The sequence below is a fragment of the Oncorhynchus clarkii genome, chromosome 7, assembly GCF_045791955.1.
Source record: "Oncorhynchus clarkii lewisi isolate Uvic-CL-2024 chromosome 7, UVic_Ocla_1.0, whole genome shotgun sequence".
NCBI classification, from domain to species: domain Eukaryota; kingdom Metazoa; phylum Chordata; class Actinopteri; order Salmoniformes; family Salmonidae; genus Oncorhynchus; species Oncorhynchus clarkii.
In genome coordinates this window covers 58,051,106-58,064,196 of record NC_092153.1, presented here as the reverse complement: position 1 = coordinate 58,064,196, position 13,091 = coordinate 58,051,106, and the positions used below count along the sequence as shown (strand labels likewise).

At 43.6% G+C, this 13,091-nt stretch overlaps 1 protein-coding gene across 1 annotated transcript; it reads left to right on the top strand.

Moving 5' to 3' along the window:
- The first annotated feature begins 2,217 nt into the window (after positions 1-2,217).
- LOC139413547 (inositol hexakisphosphate kinase 2-like) lies at positions 2,218-9,903 on the top strand. The gene is made up of 3 exons (XM_071161051.1): positions 2,218-2,815; positions 7,511-7,742; positions 7,855-9,903. The coding sequence occupies exons 1-3, from the start codon at positions 2,599-2,601 to the stop codon at positions 8,783-8,785; spliced, it is 1,380 nt and encodes a 459-aa protein (XP_071017152.1). The 5' UTR covers positions 2,218-2,598; the 3' UTR covers positions 8,786-9,903.
- The last annotated feature ends 3,188 nt before the right edge of the window (positions 9,904-13,091 follow it).

Genomic DNA, 13,091 nt, shown 5'->3' with positions numbered 1-13,091 from the left:
CGTGCCCTGGTGGGCTAGCATGTGGCCATATGGAAAAATAACTACACGAACGGGGTAGTCAGTTAAACGGTACCAGTCAAAGGTTTGGATACACCCAATCATTCAAAGGTTTTTCTTATTTAAAAAAAAACAGGTTTTCTATGTTGTAGAATAATAGTGAAGACAAACTGAAACAACACACAGTAGTATCCAAAAGTGTTAAAAAAAATGTAAATTCTTCAAATAGCCACCCTTTGCCTTGATGACAGCTTTGCACACTCGCTTCACGTGAATGCTTTTCCAACAGTCTTGAAGGAGTTCCCTTATATTTTATTTTACTAGGCAAGTCAGTTAAGAACAAATTCTTATTTTCAATGACGGCCTAGGAACAGTGGGTTAACTGCCTGTTCAGGGGCAGAACGACAGATTTTGTACCTTGTCAGCTCTGGGATTTGAACTTGCAACCTTTCGGTTACAAGTCCAATGCTCTAACCACTAGGCTACCCTGCCGCCCCTGAGCACTTGTTGGCTACTTTTCCTTCACTCTGCTGTCCAACTCATCCCAAACCATCTCAATTGGATTGAGGTCGGGTGATTGTGGAGGCCAGGTCATCTGATGCAGCAATTCATCACTCTCCTTCTTGGTCAAATAGTCCTTACACAGTCTGGAGGTGTGTCCTGTTGAAAAACAAAGGATAGTCCTACTAAGTGCAAACAAATGGGATGGCGTATCTCTGCAGAATGCTGTGGTAGCCATATTGGTTCTGTCTTGAATTTTAAATAAATCACAGACAGTATCACCAGCAAACACCCCCCAAACATTACACCTCCATGCTTCACGGTGGGAATCACACATGCGGAGATCAACCGTTCACCTACTCTGCGTCTCACAAAGACACAGCGGTTGGAACCAAAAATCTCAAATTTGGACTCATCAGATAAAAGGGCAGATTTCCACCGGTCTAATGTCCATTGTTCGTGTTTCTTGGCACAAGCAAGTCTCTTCTTCTTATTGGTGTCCTTTATTAGTGGTTTCTTTGCAGGTATTCAACCATGAAGGCTTGATTCACACGGTCTCCTCTGAACAGTTAATGTTGAGATGTCTGTTACTCGAACTCTGAAGCATTTACTGGGGCTGCAATCAAGAAGCTGATTAAACAGCATGATCGTTACACAGGTGCACCTTGTGCTGGGGACAATAAAAGGCCACTCTCTAAAATGTGCAGTTTTGTCACAACACAATGCCACAGAGGTCTCAAGTTTTTAGGGAGCGTGCAATTGTCATGCTGATTGCAGGAATGTCCAACAGTGCTGTTGCCAGAACATTTTATGTTAATTTCTCTACCATAAGCTGCCTCCAACGTCATTTTAGAGAATTTGGGGGATGCATTTTATGCATATTCTATAATGATAGGCTACTCAATCGGCTACATCTGTCGGTACAAACTTTGAGGAAATTGTCATAAAAAAGAACTCCCTCAGTTAAAACTACACCACTGGTCTGTAATGGTTTTTGGTGAGAGGGGGAACCATTATTTTTGTTTTATATTCAGACTAGCGTTCCTACAAGCCCAATTTAGGCCAAGACAACAACGCAGAGCCCTTCTCACCATCAGTTCATATCTCCTATCATCTCAGTTTCTTTTTCCCTCTCCCTGCTCTGTATCAGCTGATAAGAATAACAAGCCAAACAGGATAACAGAAAGGGAAAATGTTTTAACTTTCCCTCTGTGTTCCTCTATCCCCCAGATTCAAATGATCTTCTGCATTGGCATCAGAATGCAAAGTAGAATTTTGCAGATGCAGTTACTAATTCAGCAGATATTAACATAAATGTATTTATCCTCCTCTAAATATCACAGGAAGCTGCTGATGGGCAAAAGGCTCATAATAATGACCGGAACAGAGCAAATGTAATGGCATCAAACACCTGGAAGCAATGTATTTGATGCCATTCAACTAATTCTGCTCCAGTCATTAACACGTGCCTGTTCTCTGCAATTAAGGTGCCACCAACTTCCTGTAAAATACTGTAGATATTTTTTGTCTCTGTCTGTTCTCTATGCTTGCTTTTCTCCCCTCCCCCACTTTCGCTTGTCTCTCGTTCCTCTTTGTTTGCTTGTTCCTGTTCCTTCCTCAGTGCTTAGTTCCCGCCCAACAACAGCTGCTGGTCTCTGATAGGCTGAAGCTGGGTAGGAGGAGGCGCTGAGGAAAATGTTTTGATCCTTTTCTTGCTCTGAGTTCAGTACAGACGTCAGTTCAGTATCATCGACAGACAGAGTCAGGAACAACCCACACTCGCTCTCACACACAACCTACAGCCCCGGAGCTGTCGAAAACAACAATTTATTAGCACTGTGTACACGGGGAGATTACCTTAACCCAAGCCTGGACTATACTACTCTGCTTTTGGACCAGGAAAGAACAGGGAACTAAAGGATTTTTCTATTTTCTTCTCCTTCCTGCTATGCCCTTTGTTTTCTCCACTGTGGTCTCTGATGTCCTAGCAGGCGTCCACTAGCGCCCCCCAGTGAAACAGAGTGTTACAGCCAGAGCATAGGGAGCCCGGGCAGCCTCATCGTGGGCCCCTCCAGTTTAGCTGTCCGATGCGGAGTGAGGATGAGTCCTGCTCTAGAAGCCCTCATGCAGGCAGACGGGACACCCCCCTATCCCGGGAAAGGGGTGATGCTTGAGCCTTTTGTGCACCAGGTGGGGGGCCACTCATGCGTGCTACGTTTCGGCGACCAGACCATCTGCAAGCCCCTCATCCCCCGAGAACATCAGTTCTACAAGAGCCTGCCCCCCGAGATGAGGAAGTTCACCCCCCAGTACAGAGGTAAGCTTATTCCCTTATCCCACCCTAAACCCACAATATAACACTCTCATTGGAATAACATCCATTATGCTGTGTGTTTGTGCGCTATTGCTACTGCCCAGTATTAATCTCCCCATATTCCTCCTCCAACCTGGTATCAGATAATTTTGTATTATTCTGTATGAAATCTGAGATACTCCATTTAGTATGATGTGTTACTTTGTGGATGTCCATCACCCATTTCCTATGATAAGTTACGAATGATCACAACATACATTTTGAAAATCCGTAACATATTGTATTACATGTTACGAATTTGATTGTTGAGAATTTGGAAAGTTTGATATGTTACAAATTCTGTACAGATGGCTAACATTAGCTAGTATGGAGGTTAAGTTTAGGAGTTAGGTTAAAGGGATAGAGGAAGGGTTAGCTAAAAGTTTTGGCGAAGGATTAGCTGACATGCTAAGTAGTGGCAAAGTAGCTAAACAGTAGTAAGTAGTTGAACAGTTGCTAATTAGCTCAAATGCTGAAGTTAGCCTTGATGAGATTTAACCTCTCAAACCATTGGGTTAATTTTGCCTTAAATAACAATCTATCTTATGTTACATTTGGTCTGGTTACATATGATACTAATTTGAGTGTTATGGATTTACGTTTGCTATGTTACATTTAGTCTATGAGACCAGGCTGCCTTCTCTCTTTCTCTACCTCCACCCCCGTCTCTCAAATTTATTCTCCCTGGTCCTCTACTGATATGGTCGGCTGGTGTGTTTTGTATTATTGGCTGCATTTAGGATTACAGCAGGTCACTGGAGATGGCACTACCACGGCACAAAGGGATTTGTTTTATGTTGGTGCTTAAGTGAGGGTGGGGGACAGACAGTATGTGACTCCATGATGCATCAGGGCTATGCAGTAGTGAGAGGTCGTTCTGCGAACGGCTATTTTTGAATTAACTTTTTGGTGAACCCGAATTGCATCAGTGAAAAAACTTTTAATTTGTCTCCCTGATCTGCATTTTTTAAAAACCTTTTATTTAACTAGGCAAGTCAGTTAAGAACAAATTCTTATTTACAATGACGGCCTAGCCCAACCAGATCCTAATCCCGGACGACGCTGGGCCAATAGGGCGGTGCACAATAATGGCCGGTTGTGATACAGCCTAGAATCAAACCAGGGCCTGTAGTGACGCCTCTAGCACTGAGATGTAGTGCCTTAGACCACTGCATCACTCGGGAGCCTACTACTACTGCCCTTTTAACTTCAAAACAAGTTTTTCTGCAGATAACTAACAAAATAATGATCTAAAGAGTGTGAATCACAGTAGAAACGTCACTGCAGAAACGATACATAATGGGGAGAGGCCGTCAATCTGGTCCACAAAAATTGTAGCCTACCTTTTGGGCTTTAAATTGGAGAGAAGCATTTTTTTCAGTGGTTCTAGTTCAATTTTGAAGTATTTTGAACTAAGTGCCGTCAGAATCAAATGAGACGTCTCTTTTACATGAACGGAGCCAAATGAGACGGCTCACTGAAAAGACTCGGAATGCACATCACTATTCTGCAGTGTCAGGTAATGTAATAGTGGAGACTGGAGAGGGGTATGGCAGGATCTTTATCACCTGGCGGCTAGGTGTGACCCCTTTATCAAAGGACAGGGTATTTTGCATTAGACAAAGTGGGAGAGATGACTGTCATGGAAAATAAATACACACACACACACACCTTGGGTGGAATATCACATTCTGTTTCGTTTTTCATTTACCATGAAGCTACACTCGTTGCCTCCTGACACTTGCACGCACCACACACACACACACACTTTCTATAGCGTCACTCCTACTCCGGTTATGTGACAGAGTTGAGACGCTAGTATGGTATCAGACTCTGCAGCAATGTATCGTGGGACTATAAAAAGACCAGTGGGATTTGGAGAGGAAGATATAGAAAGAAGAGCGCAGACATCTGATGACACTGAGAAATATTCCACATCAAACGCACATGTTCACTTCTGCTCAAAAACACTCTTACACACACACACACACACACACACACACACACACACACACACACACCCATTCTCACACTCTTACAAACTCATTTAGGCTGCCCATATACAGTCACTTTCACATACTCACAAAGTACATTAGTCACAGGTACTCACACACTCATCCTCACATGCCCTCTGACAGTTGGAACAGGCCTGGGCAGTAGAGGGTTAACTGTTGCAGGGTAGTGTTATCACTGTGCATGACATCATTCAGGGCAGGCTCTGCAGAGGAGAGATGAGTGCTGGGTTCCATTGTCCTTCATGTCACTAGCCACCCCCCCCCCCCCCCCTAGTAATCATCTCATACACATAGGCCCTGATGAAGGATCTGTCTTTATGCTTCATCTCATACACATAGGCCCTAATGAAGGATCTGTCTTTATGCTTCATCTCATACACATAGGCCCTAATGAAGGATCTGTCTTTATGCTTCATCTCATACACATAGGCCCTAATGAAGGATCTGTCTTTATGCTTCATCTCATACACATAGGCCCTAATGAAGGATCTGTCTTTATGCTTCATCTCATACACATAGGCCCTAATGAAGGATCTGTCTTTATTCTTCATCTCATACACATAGGCCCTAATGAAGGATCTGTCTTTATGCTTCATCTCATACACAAAGGCCCTAATGAAGGATCTGTCTTTATGCTTCATCTCATACACATAGGCCCTAATGAAGGATCTGTCTTTATGCTTCATCTCATACACATAGGCCCTAATGAAGGATCTGTCTTTATGCTTCATCTCATACACATATGCCCTAATGAAGGATCTGTCTTTATGCTTCATCTCATACACATAGGCCCTAATGAAGGATCTGTCTTTATGCTTCATCTCATACACATAGGCCCTAATGAAGGATCTGTCTTTATGCTTCATCTCATACACATAGGCCCTAATGAAGGATCTGTCTTTATGCTTCATCTCATACACATAGGCCCTAATGAAGGATCTTTCTTTATGCTTCATCTCATACACATAGGCCCTAATGAAGGATCTGTCTTTATGCTTCATCTCATACACAAAGGCCCTAATGAAGGATCTGTCTTTATGCTTCATCTCATACACAAAGGCCCTAATGAAGGATCTGTCTTTATGCTTCATCTCATACACATAGGCCCTAATGAAGGATCTGTCTTTATGCTTCATCTCATACACAAAGGCCCTAATGAAGGATCTGTCTTTATGCTTCATCTCATACACAAAGGCCCTAATGAAGGATCTGTCTTTATGCTTCATCTCATACACAAAGGCCCTAATGAAGGATCTGTCTTTATGCTTCATAGAACCTTTTCTCCAGTGCCAACCAAGGATGTTTTGTTGTGTAATTATTACAGAAAGGCTGGGATTTTCTTGTTTTGTGCTGTCATATTTTCATGTTTATATCCAATGGGATGATGTATATTCATCTCACTCCCCCTCCCTATCTCGCTCCATCTTCCAATCCCTCCCTCTCTCTTTCTGGTTTATGTGTCAGCTCCTGCAGTTGTGATGTTTTACTCTTCCTGTCTTGAAACCACCAATCTGCAGTAAGGGCTGCAGTACACATGGGGGTTTATTGGGTAGAGCAGCCCCCCCCCCCCGGGTACACGTTTTGGTTTTTGCCCTTGCACCGCACAGCTGATTCAAATAGCCAATTCATCATCAAGCTTAGATTATTTTAATCAGCTGTGTAATGCTAGGGCAAAAACCAACACATACACTCAGGGGTGGCCCCAGGACCGAGTTTGGGAAACCCTGGGATAGAGGTAGGGGGTGCGTTCATGTTTGGGAAACCCTGGGATAGAGGTAGGGGGTGCGTTCATGTTTAGGGAACACATAAATTATCTCTGGACTAAGAAACAGTGTGTATACAGTTATCTATGAAAGTGTTCTGGAGACCACCACCCTCCTCCACACCACTCTGTCAATCCCTCCCCTTTTTCATTTGTCAGTGTGTTTGGATTATTGCCTTCAATTGAACTACCGGTATATAAAAAGGCAAGTCAGACCTGAAAGGTCTTGTCCGAGAGGCTGTGTCCTCACTTGATGGAACTTTTGTATCTCTGTGAAATAATAGAATATCACACTGTTGGGTGAATATGTCTTCATTTCTGGTGTGTTGTCATGGTTGTATTTGAGTTTATACAGTGTATCTTTGCTGTGATTTATATTGGGTTACCTTGAAATGTTGTAGCACTGTATGGGTATGAGTTGACTTGTGGTTCTGGGTGGGTTTAGTATTTGCTTAATAAAGTTTGGACTGAGTGTCATACATTCGAGCCTCCTGTGGTGTTTGTGTATCTCTTTGCATCTTGGGTTCATTCTCACATTTTTATTACATTTTTTTATTTAACATATACATTTGAAGTACTTAGACACTGTTTTTGTTGCCACTCAATGATCTCTTTGCTGTGTCCTTGCCCCCCCCCCCCCCCCCCAACCTGCTCTCTCTCTCTGCTTCCTCCATAAGAATGCCTGTGTTTTGTTTGCATCTCTCTTTACAGAGTGTATTTGGCTGGAGGCAGGACCTAGTGGGTAAGAGCTGCCTATGACAACCCAGTTCCAGGGAGGTCTTGGCTTCATCATAACATTATAAAATAAAAACTCCAATGCCGGGTAATAACCACCTTCCTATCCTTCTCTCTCCCCCTTCCCTCCATCTCCCCCTCTCTCAGGTGTGGTGTCAGTCAGCTTTGAGGAAGATGAAGAGGGCAACCTATGCCTCATTGCCTACCCCCTCCACAATGAACCAGAGAACCTGGAAAACAAGGACCCCTCAGCCGACTGCGAGCCCAAGAGCAAGATGATCAAATGGGGTAACAAGAAGACATCGTCCCTACTGCTGGAGAATGACAACTACAGCAAAGACCGAGCCAGACAGAGCACTAAAGAGAACAAGAGCAAAAGGTGAGCTCATACACTTACATCCATACACATACTATATATCCAAACACCAACATGCAGCAAAGATGTATGGTGAGGGGTAGATATCTAACCTCTTTTCCCGCTCTGTGTGTAGTTATAACGGTGCGGAGGCACAGCAGCAGGCTGAGGTTCTCTGCTACAGTCTGGATCAGAAGCAAATTAAACACAACCCCTGGAGTCTGAAATGCCACCAGCAGCACCTCCAGAGGATGAAGGAGAACTCCAAACACCGCAACCAATACAAATTCATCCTGTTGGAGAACCTGACATGGCGTCACGCGGTGCCGTGCGTGCTGGACCTGAAGATGGGCACGCGGCAGCATGGTGACGATGCGTCAGAGGAGAAGAAGGCCAATCAGATTCGCAAATGTCAACAGAGCACCTCCGCCTCCATCGGTGTCCGCCTTTGTGGCATGCAGGTGTACCAGTCAGACTCAGGCCAGCTGATGTTCATGAACAAGTACCATGGGCGTAAACTGAGCCTGCCGGGCTTCAAGGAGGCACTGTTCCAGTTCTTCCACGATGGGCAGCGTCTGCGGCACGAGCTGCTCTCCCCGGTGCTGTGGAAGCTCAGGGAGATGCAGGAAACCCTGGAGTCCTGCGAGTCTTACCGCTTCTACTCCTCCTCCCTCCTCATCATCTATGATGGGGAGCCCCCCCGCACCTGCGGCCCCACCCGACCCCGCCACCGCGGAGGAGAGGAGGGTGACGATGACGAGCCCTCAGATGAGGAAGAGGAGGAAGAGAAAGAAGGTGGGTTCCCCCATGGATCGCCAGCTGGCAGCAGTGCTGGTGGTAGCAGTAACGGCAGCAGTAAGGGAAGCGCTGGTCGCTCATCCCGCGGTGGAGGAGGGGAGGCCAGCAGCCCGGTGGTGGATGTGAGGATGATAGATTTTGCCCACACGACGTGCCGCCATTACGGGGAGGACAGTGTGGTGCACGAGGGTCAGGACAGCGGCTACATCTTCGGCTTGCAGAACCTCATCACTATCATCTCCCAGCTGGAGGAGCACAGCGCCGACTAAAGACTGAGCCTCCACTCTGGAAAACTCTAATCCAACCTGGGAATAACAGCACTGAGCTGTAGCCTTGGTCTGCCCTCCTCCGCCACTGGCCTGGTCCTAATGGCCACGACACAGCCGGGGGAGGACCCCCCCACCTACTGTAGTGGAGATACAGGGAGCTCCAGGGTTGGTGATGGGGTCGGTCCCGCACCTCCCCGAACCAACACGGGACAGGACTGCTTGTGCACTCGTTTGCAACTTGTCTCTGTGACTGTTCTTCCTCTTTCTTCCTCTTTATTTTCTATGTAGTGGGAGTGATAGTGTCTGAGACTGGTATATTAACAGGCTCAGGGACTCATGTAGCATCCTGTCCTCCTGTCCTCCTCTCTGCTCCTCTGTTAGACTGTTTTCTTTACTGTATGGTCACTCTGAGAGAGGGACCAAAAGCTGAAGTGTAGTTCTGGAGGTTGTACTTGATGCTTTTAGACTGTATGGTGAAGTGTTTGTGGATGGCGTTTGGACTGCTGTTCCCCCAACAGCACAGCACACACGAGTGGGGGTTGCTTCTGTACTGGCTGAACGGGGCTAGGCCGGTCGCTTGGTCAGCTGGCAACTCCTCACTCTCCTATGGCCGATTTTTATTTTTTTGTATTTCTTCTGGTGTTTCTGCAGACCCCAGCAACGAACAGAATTTTGTTATACTTTTGGCCGTCTGGATTTACAAAAATAACAACGCATGGAAGGAGAATAAGATTTGGGTGAAGAAAAATGGATTTCTACCTTTTGTCAACAATAACACCCCCCCCCCCCCCCCGTACTGTTTAATCCTTAAATCAAAGACATTTAAAGTGGGGGTTTATAAGGGAATAACATCATTACTTTGTAATTTTCTTTGTTTTTGTCTGAATTGCTCCTCTTCATTCCTGAAATGGTGACTGAACACAATAATATATTGATAAGGGCAATAAATACAAAGACTATAGACTTTATTTATTTGTCATATTTCTTCATAATAAACAAAGACATTTAAACAAAATGGAGCAATGATGACCACATTCCATATTACTGTTCTGATAATGACTAGTGAATGTTGTTTTTTGCAAGATACCTCTCTTGTAGACCTGTGTGTCACTAGTATGTTGGAAGAAAAATAAAGACATTTGTGGTAAAAGCACTTTTCTGTCTGTCATTGAGTGCATAGTACTTCTAGGAAAGGGATGGGTGGGGGCACAGGGTGATGGAAAATAAGGGGGGTCAGTGGCAATGTTCCCTCTAATTTTCAGGTCTACTGAGCGCAAACTTGAACGTTGTGAAAATTCTGTGCAATTTCCAGCACGCGTTTACTGTGAACACTGAGGCTGCACCCACCTTAAGTTACAGTTTTAACAGTGGCCAAGTAGGCTACTGTGGCTATTTGAGCTTGACATTAACCTGTTTATCCACTATTGGTGACTGGAAATATTTTTGTGTTGTTTGATTAAAGAAACCACTTCATTAAATAAAATGCATTATTATTCCCTTTCCATTATTACAGAGAATCAGACAAATTATGATACCCTCTGCCTATTGGCTATTCAGGCTTGAAGAAACTGTCTCAAAATACAACACTGCCCCTTTGACAAAAAAATGAAATCTTGACCTGACTTGCTTTTCAATGATGGCTAGAAATACAAATGTTTTGTGCTCTTGTAGGAAGCAATCACTCCCCACTTGCTTACTACAAATGATCTACAGCTGGGCTAATCTCACCAACTAGCAAAGGATATGAACAAAATGTGCACAAGTGGCTACATGAAGCTCTTGCTTTGATCTCTGAGCAAGCGCATCTACTCTCAACCAATGTTCCCTCAATGGTGCACAGTAGCCCTGAGACTGCGATGGAGCTCCATGGAACTACCTGGCAAGCGTAGAGGAAATATCAGCCCACAGAGAGAAGCACAAGATTGAACTTCACTCAACTTTCTACAGTTTTCCCTGTTAACACTATCAACGTTTCCCTTGGCAATTGTGATCGAATCAACGTAATACTCGCCACTTTCAATGCAACATACCAAAACAAAACTATGCAAGAGATTTTGTTGTAGGCAGAACATATCGGAGTAGGATTCTATTACATTGACACGGAGTAGGATTCTATTACATTGACACGGAGTAGGATTCTATTACATTGACATGACTCAGCCATACTCTGCAAAGACCAGCATAACCAATCAGAGCTGCAGTAGGCCTATATGCAAACAGACCATTGCTATTATAAGCCTGCGTTGAGACAATGATTATCAATGCTTTAGCATTATGCTCACCCTGCACTAACATAAATAACATGAGAATATATACTTCTGCTAAGCTTCCCAGTAAAGAAATGAAAACAAGCAAGCATCAGAAAACAAGCAAGCACAGAAAAGTGCTCAAAATAGCCCAAGTTAACATATGTAGCTTAAGAAACAAGGTTCATGATATTAATAACTTGCTAGTTACAGATGATGTTCATATTCTGACTATCTCTGAAAATCACTTAGACAATACCTTTGGTGATACTGTGGTAGCAATACAAGGTTATAACATTTACAGAAAATACAGAAATGCCAGTGGTGGAGTTGTTGCTGTTTGTATTCAGAACCACATTCCTGTAAAGATTAGAGAGGATCTAATTTTAAATACTGTTGAAGTAATATAGCTACAGGTTCATCTGCCTCGCCTAAAGCACATTCTGGTGGGAAGCTGCTATAGACCACCAAGTGCTAAAAGTCACTATCTGGATAACGTGTGAAATGCTTGATAATGTATGTGCTATCAACAGGGAAGTATATTTTCTGGGGGATTTAAAAATTGACTGGCTTTCATCAAGCTGCCCACTCAAGAAAAAGCGTCAAACATTGACCAGTGCCTGCATCCTGGTTCAGATTATCAGTCAACCTACCAGGGAAGTTACAAACAGCACAGGAATAAAATCATCAACATGGATTGATCACATCTTTTCTAATGCTGCAGAAATGTTATTGAAAGCACTATCCAGATCCATCAGATGTAATGATCACAACATAGTAGTCACATCTAGGAAAAAACTAAGTTCCAAAGGCTGTGCCTAAAATAATGTATAAGAGGTCGTCATACAAGACGTTTTGTAGTGATTCCTATGTTGTTGATGTAAAGAATATTTGTTGGTCCGTGGTGTGTAAGGAGGAGCAAACAGACGTTGCATTTGACACATTTATGAAATTGCTTATCTCAGTCAATAATATGCATGCACCCACTAAGAACATGACTGTAAAAATGGTTAAATCCTCATGGATTGATGAGGAATTTAAAAATTGTATGGTTGAGAGGGATGAGGCAAAAGGAATGGCAAATAAGTCTGGCTGCACAACCGATTAGCAAATGTACGGCAAATTGAGAAATCATGTAACTAAACTGAGTTAAAAGAAGAAGAAACTACACTATGGAACAAAGATAAATGTCATAAGTATTGACAATAAAAAGCTTTGGAGAATCTTCAGTTACATTTTGGAAAAAAGGCAAACTCAGCTACGGGCTGAGTAACAGGGAAAACTGGAAAGTTGAGTGAAATTCAATCTGGTGCTTCTCTCCATGGGTTGATATTCTGCTCTCTGCAGAATATCGGGGAGCTGCGCAGCAGCACAGTTTAGAGGGAACATTGGTTTGTGGGATGAAAGACGGTAAATTAAAGTGAAAGGGCTGTTAAATTGACCACTGAAATACTGTTGTCACCATGGCACACCACATCTGCAGTAAGTCAGTTTAAATAAGACAACCTGTGGGAAAATGTGTCACTTCTGTACAGGCGTGGATGATGGAGTCACCTCATAGTAATCTGATAGTGAATGTCCCTTTACCTGTCATGCACTAGTCTTAGGGTCTAAAGGGGCCTCAGGGAAAATAAGAACGACATGTTTCGTTACATGCATCACACTCTTTAACCTCTCTGGGGTATGTGGGACGGTAGCGTACCACTTGGCCAAAAGCCAGAGAAAATGCAGAGCACCAAATTCAAATAAATTCCTATAAAATCAAACTTTCATGAATTCACACATGTAAGATACCAAATTAAAGCTACACGTGTTGTGAATCCAGCCAACATGTCAGATTTCAAAAAGGCTTTTCGGCGAAAGAAAACGATGCTATTATCTGAGGATAGCACCTCCATAAACAAAAGAGAGAAATCATATTTCAACCCTGCAGGTGCGACACAAAACGCAGAAATAAAAATATAAATCATGCCTTACCTTTGACGAGCTTCTTCTGTTGGCACTCCAATATGTCCCATAAACACCACAAATGGTCCTTTTGTTCGATTAATTCCGTCCAT

Bases quoted from the DNA above. Each gene is read 5' to 3' on its own strand.
- LOC139413547 (XM_071161051.1), top strand. From the start codon at position 2,599: ATGAGTCCTGCTCTAGAAGCCCTCATGCAGGCAGACGGGACACCCCCC. The intron at 2,816-7,510 runs GTAAGCTTATTC...CCCCTCTCTCAG, and splicing joins GTTCACCCCCCAGTACAGAG to GTGTGGTGTCAGTCAGCTTT. The intron at 7,743-7,854 runs GTGAGCTCATAC...CTCTGTGTGTAG, and splicing joins AAAGAGAACAAGAGCAAAAG to TTATAACGGTGCGGAGGCAC.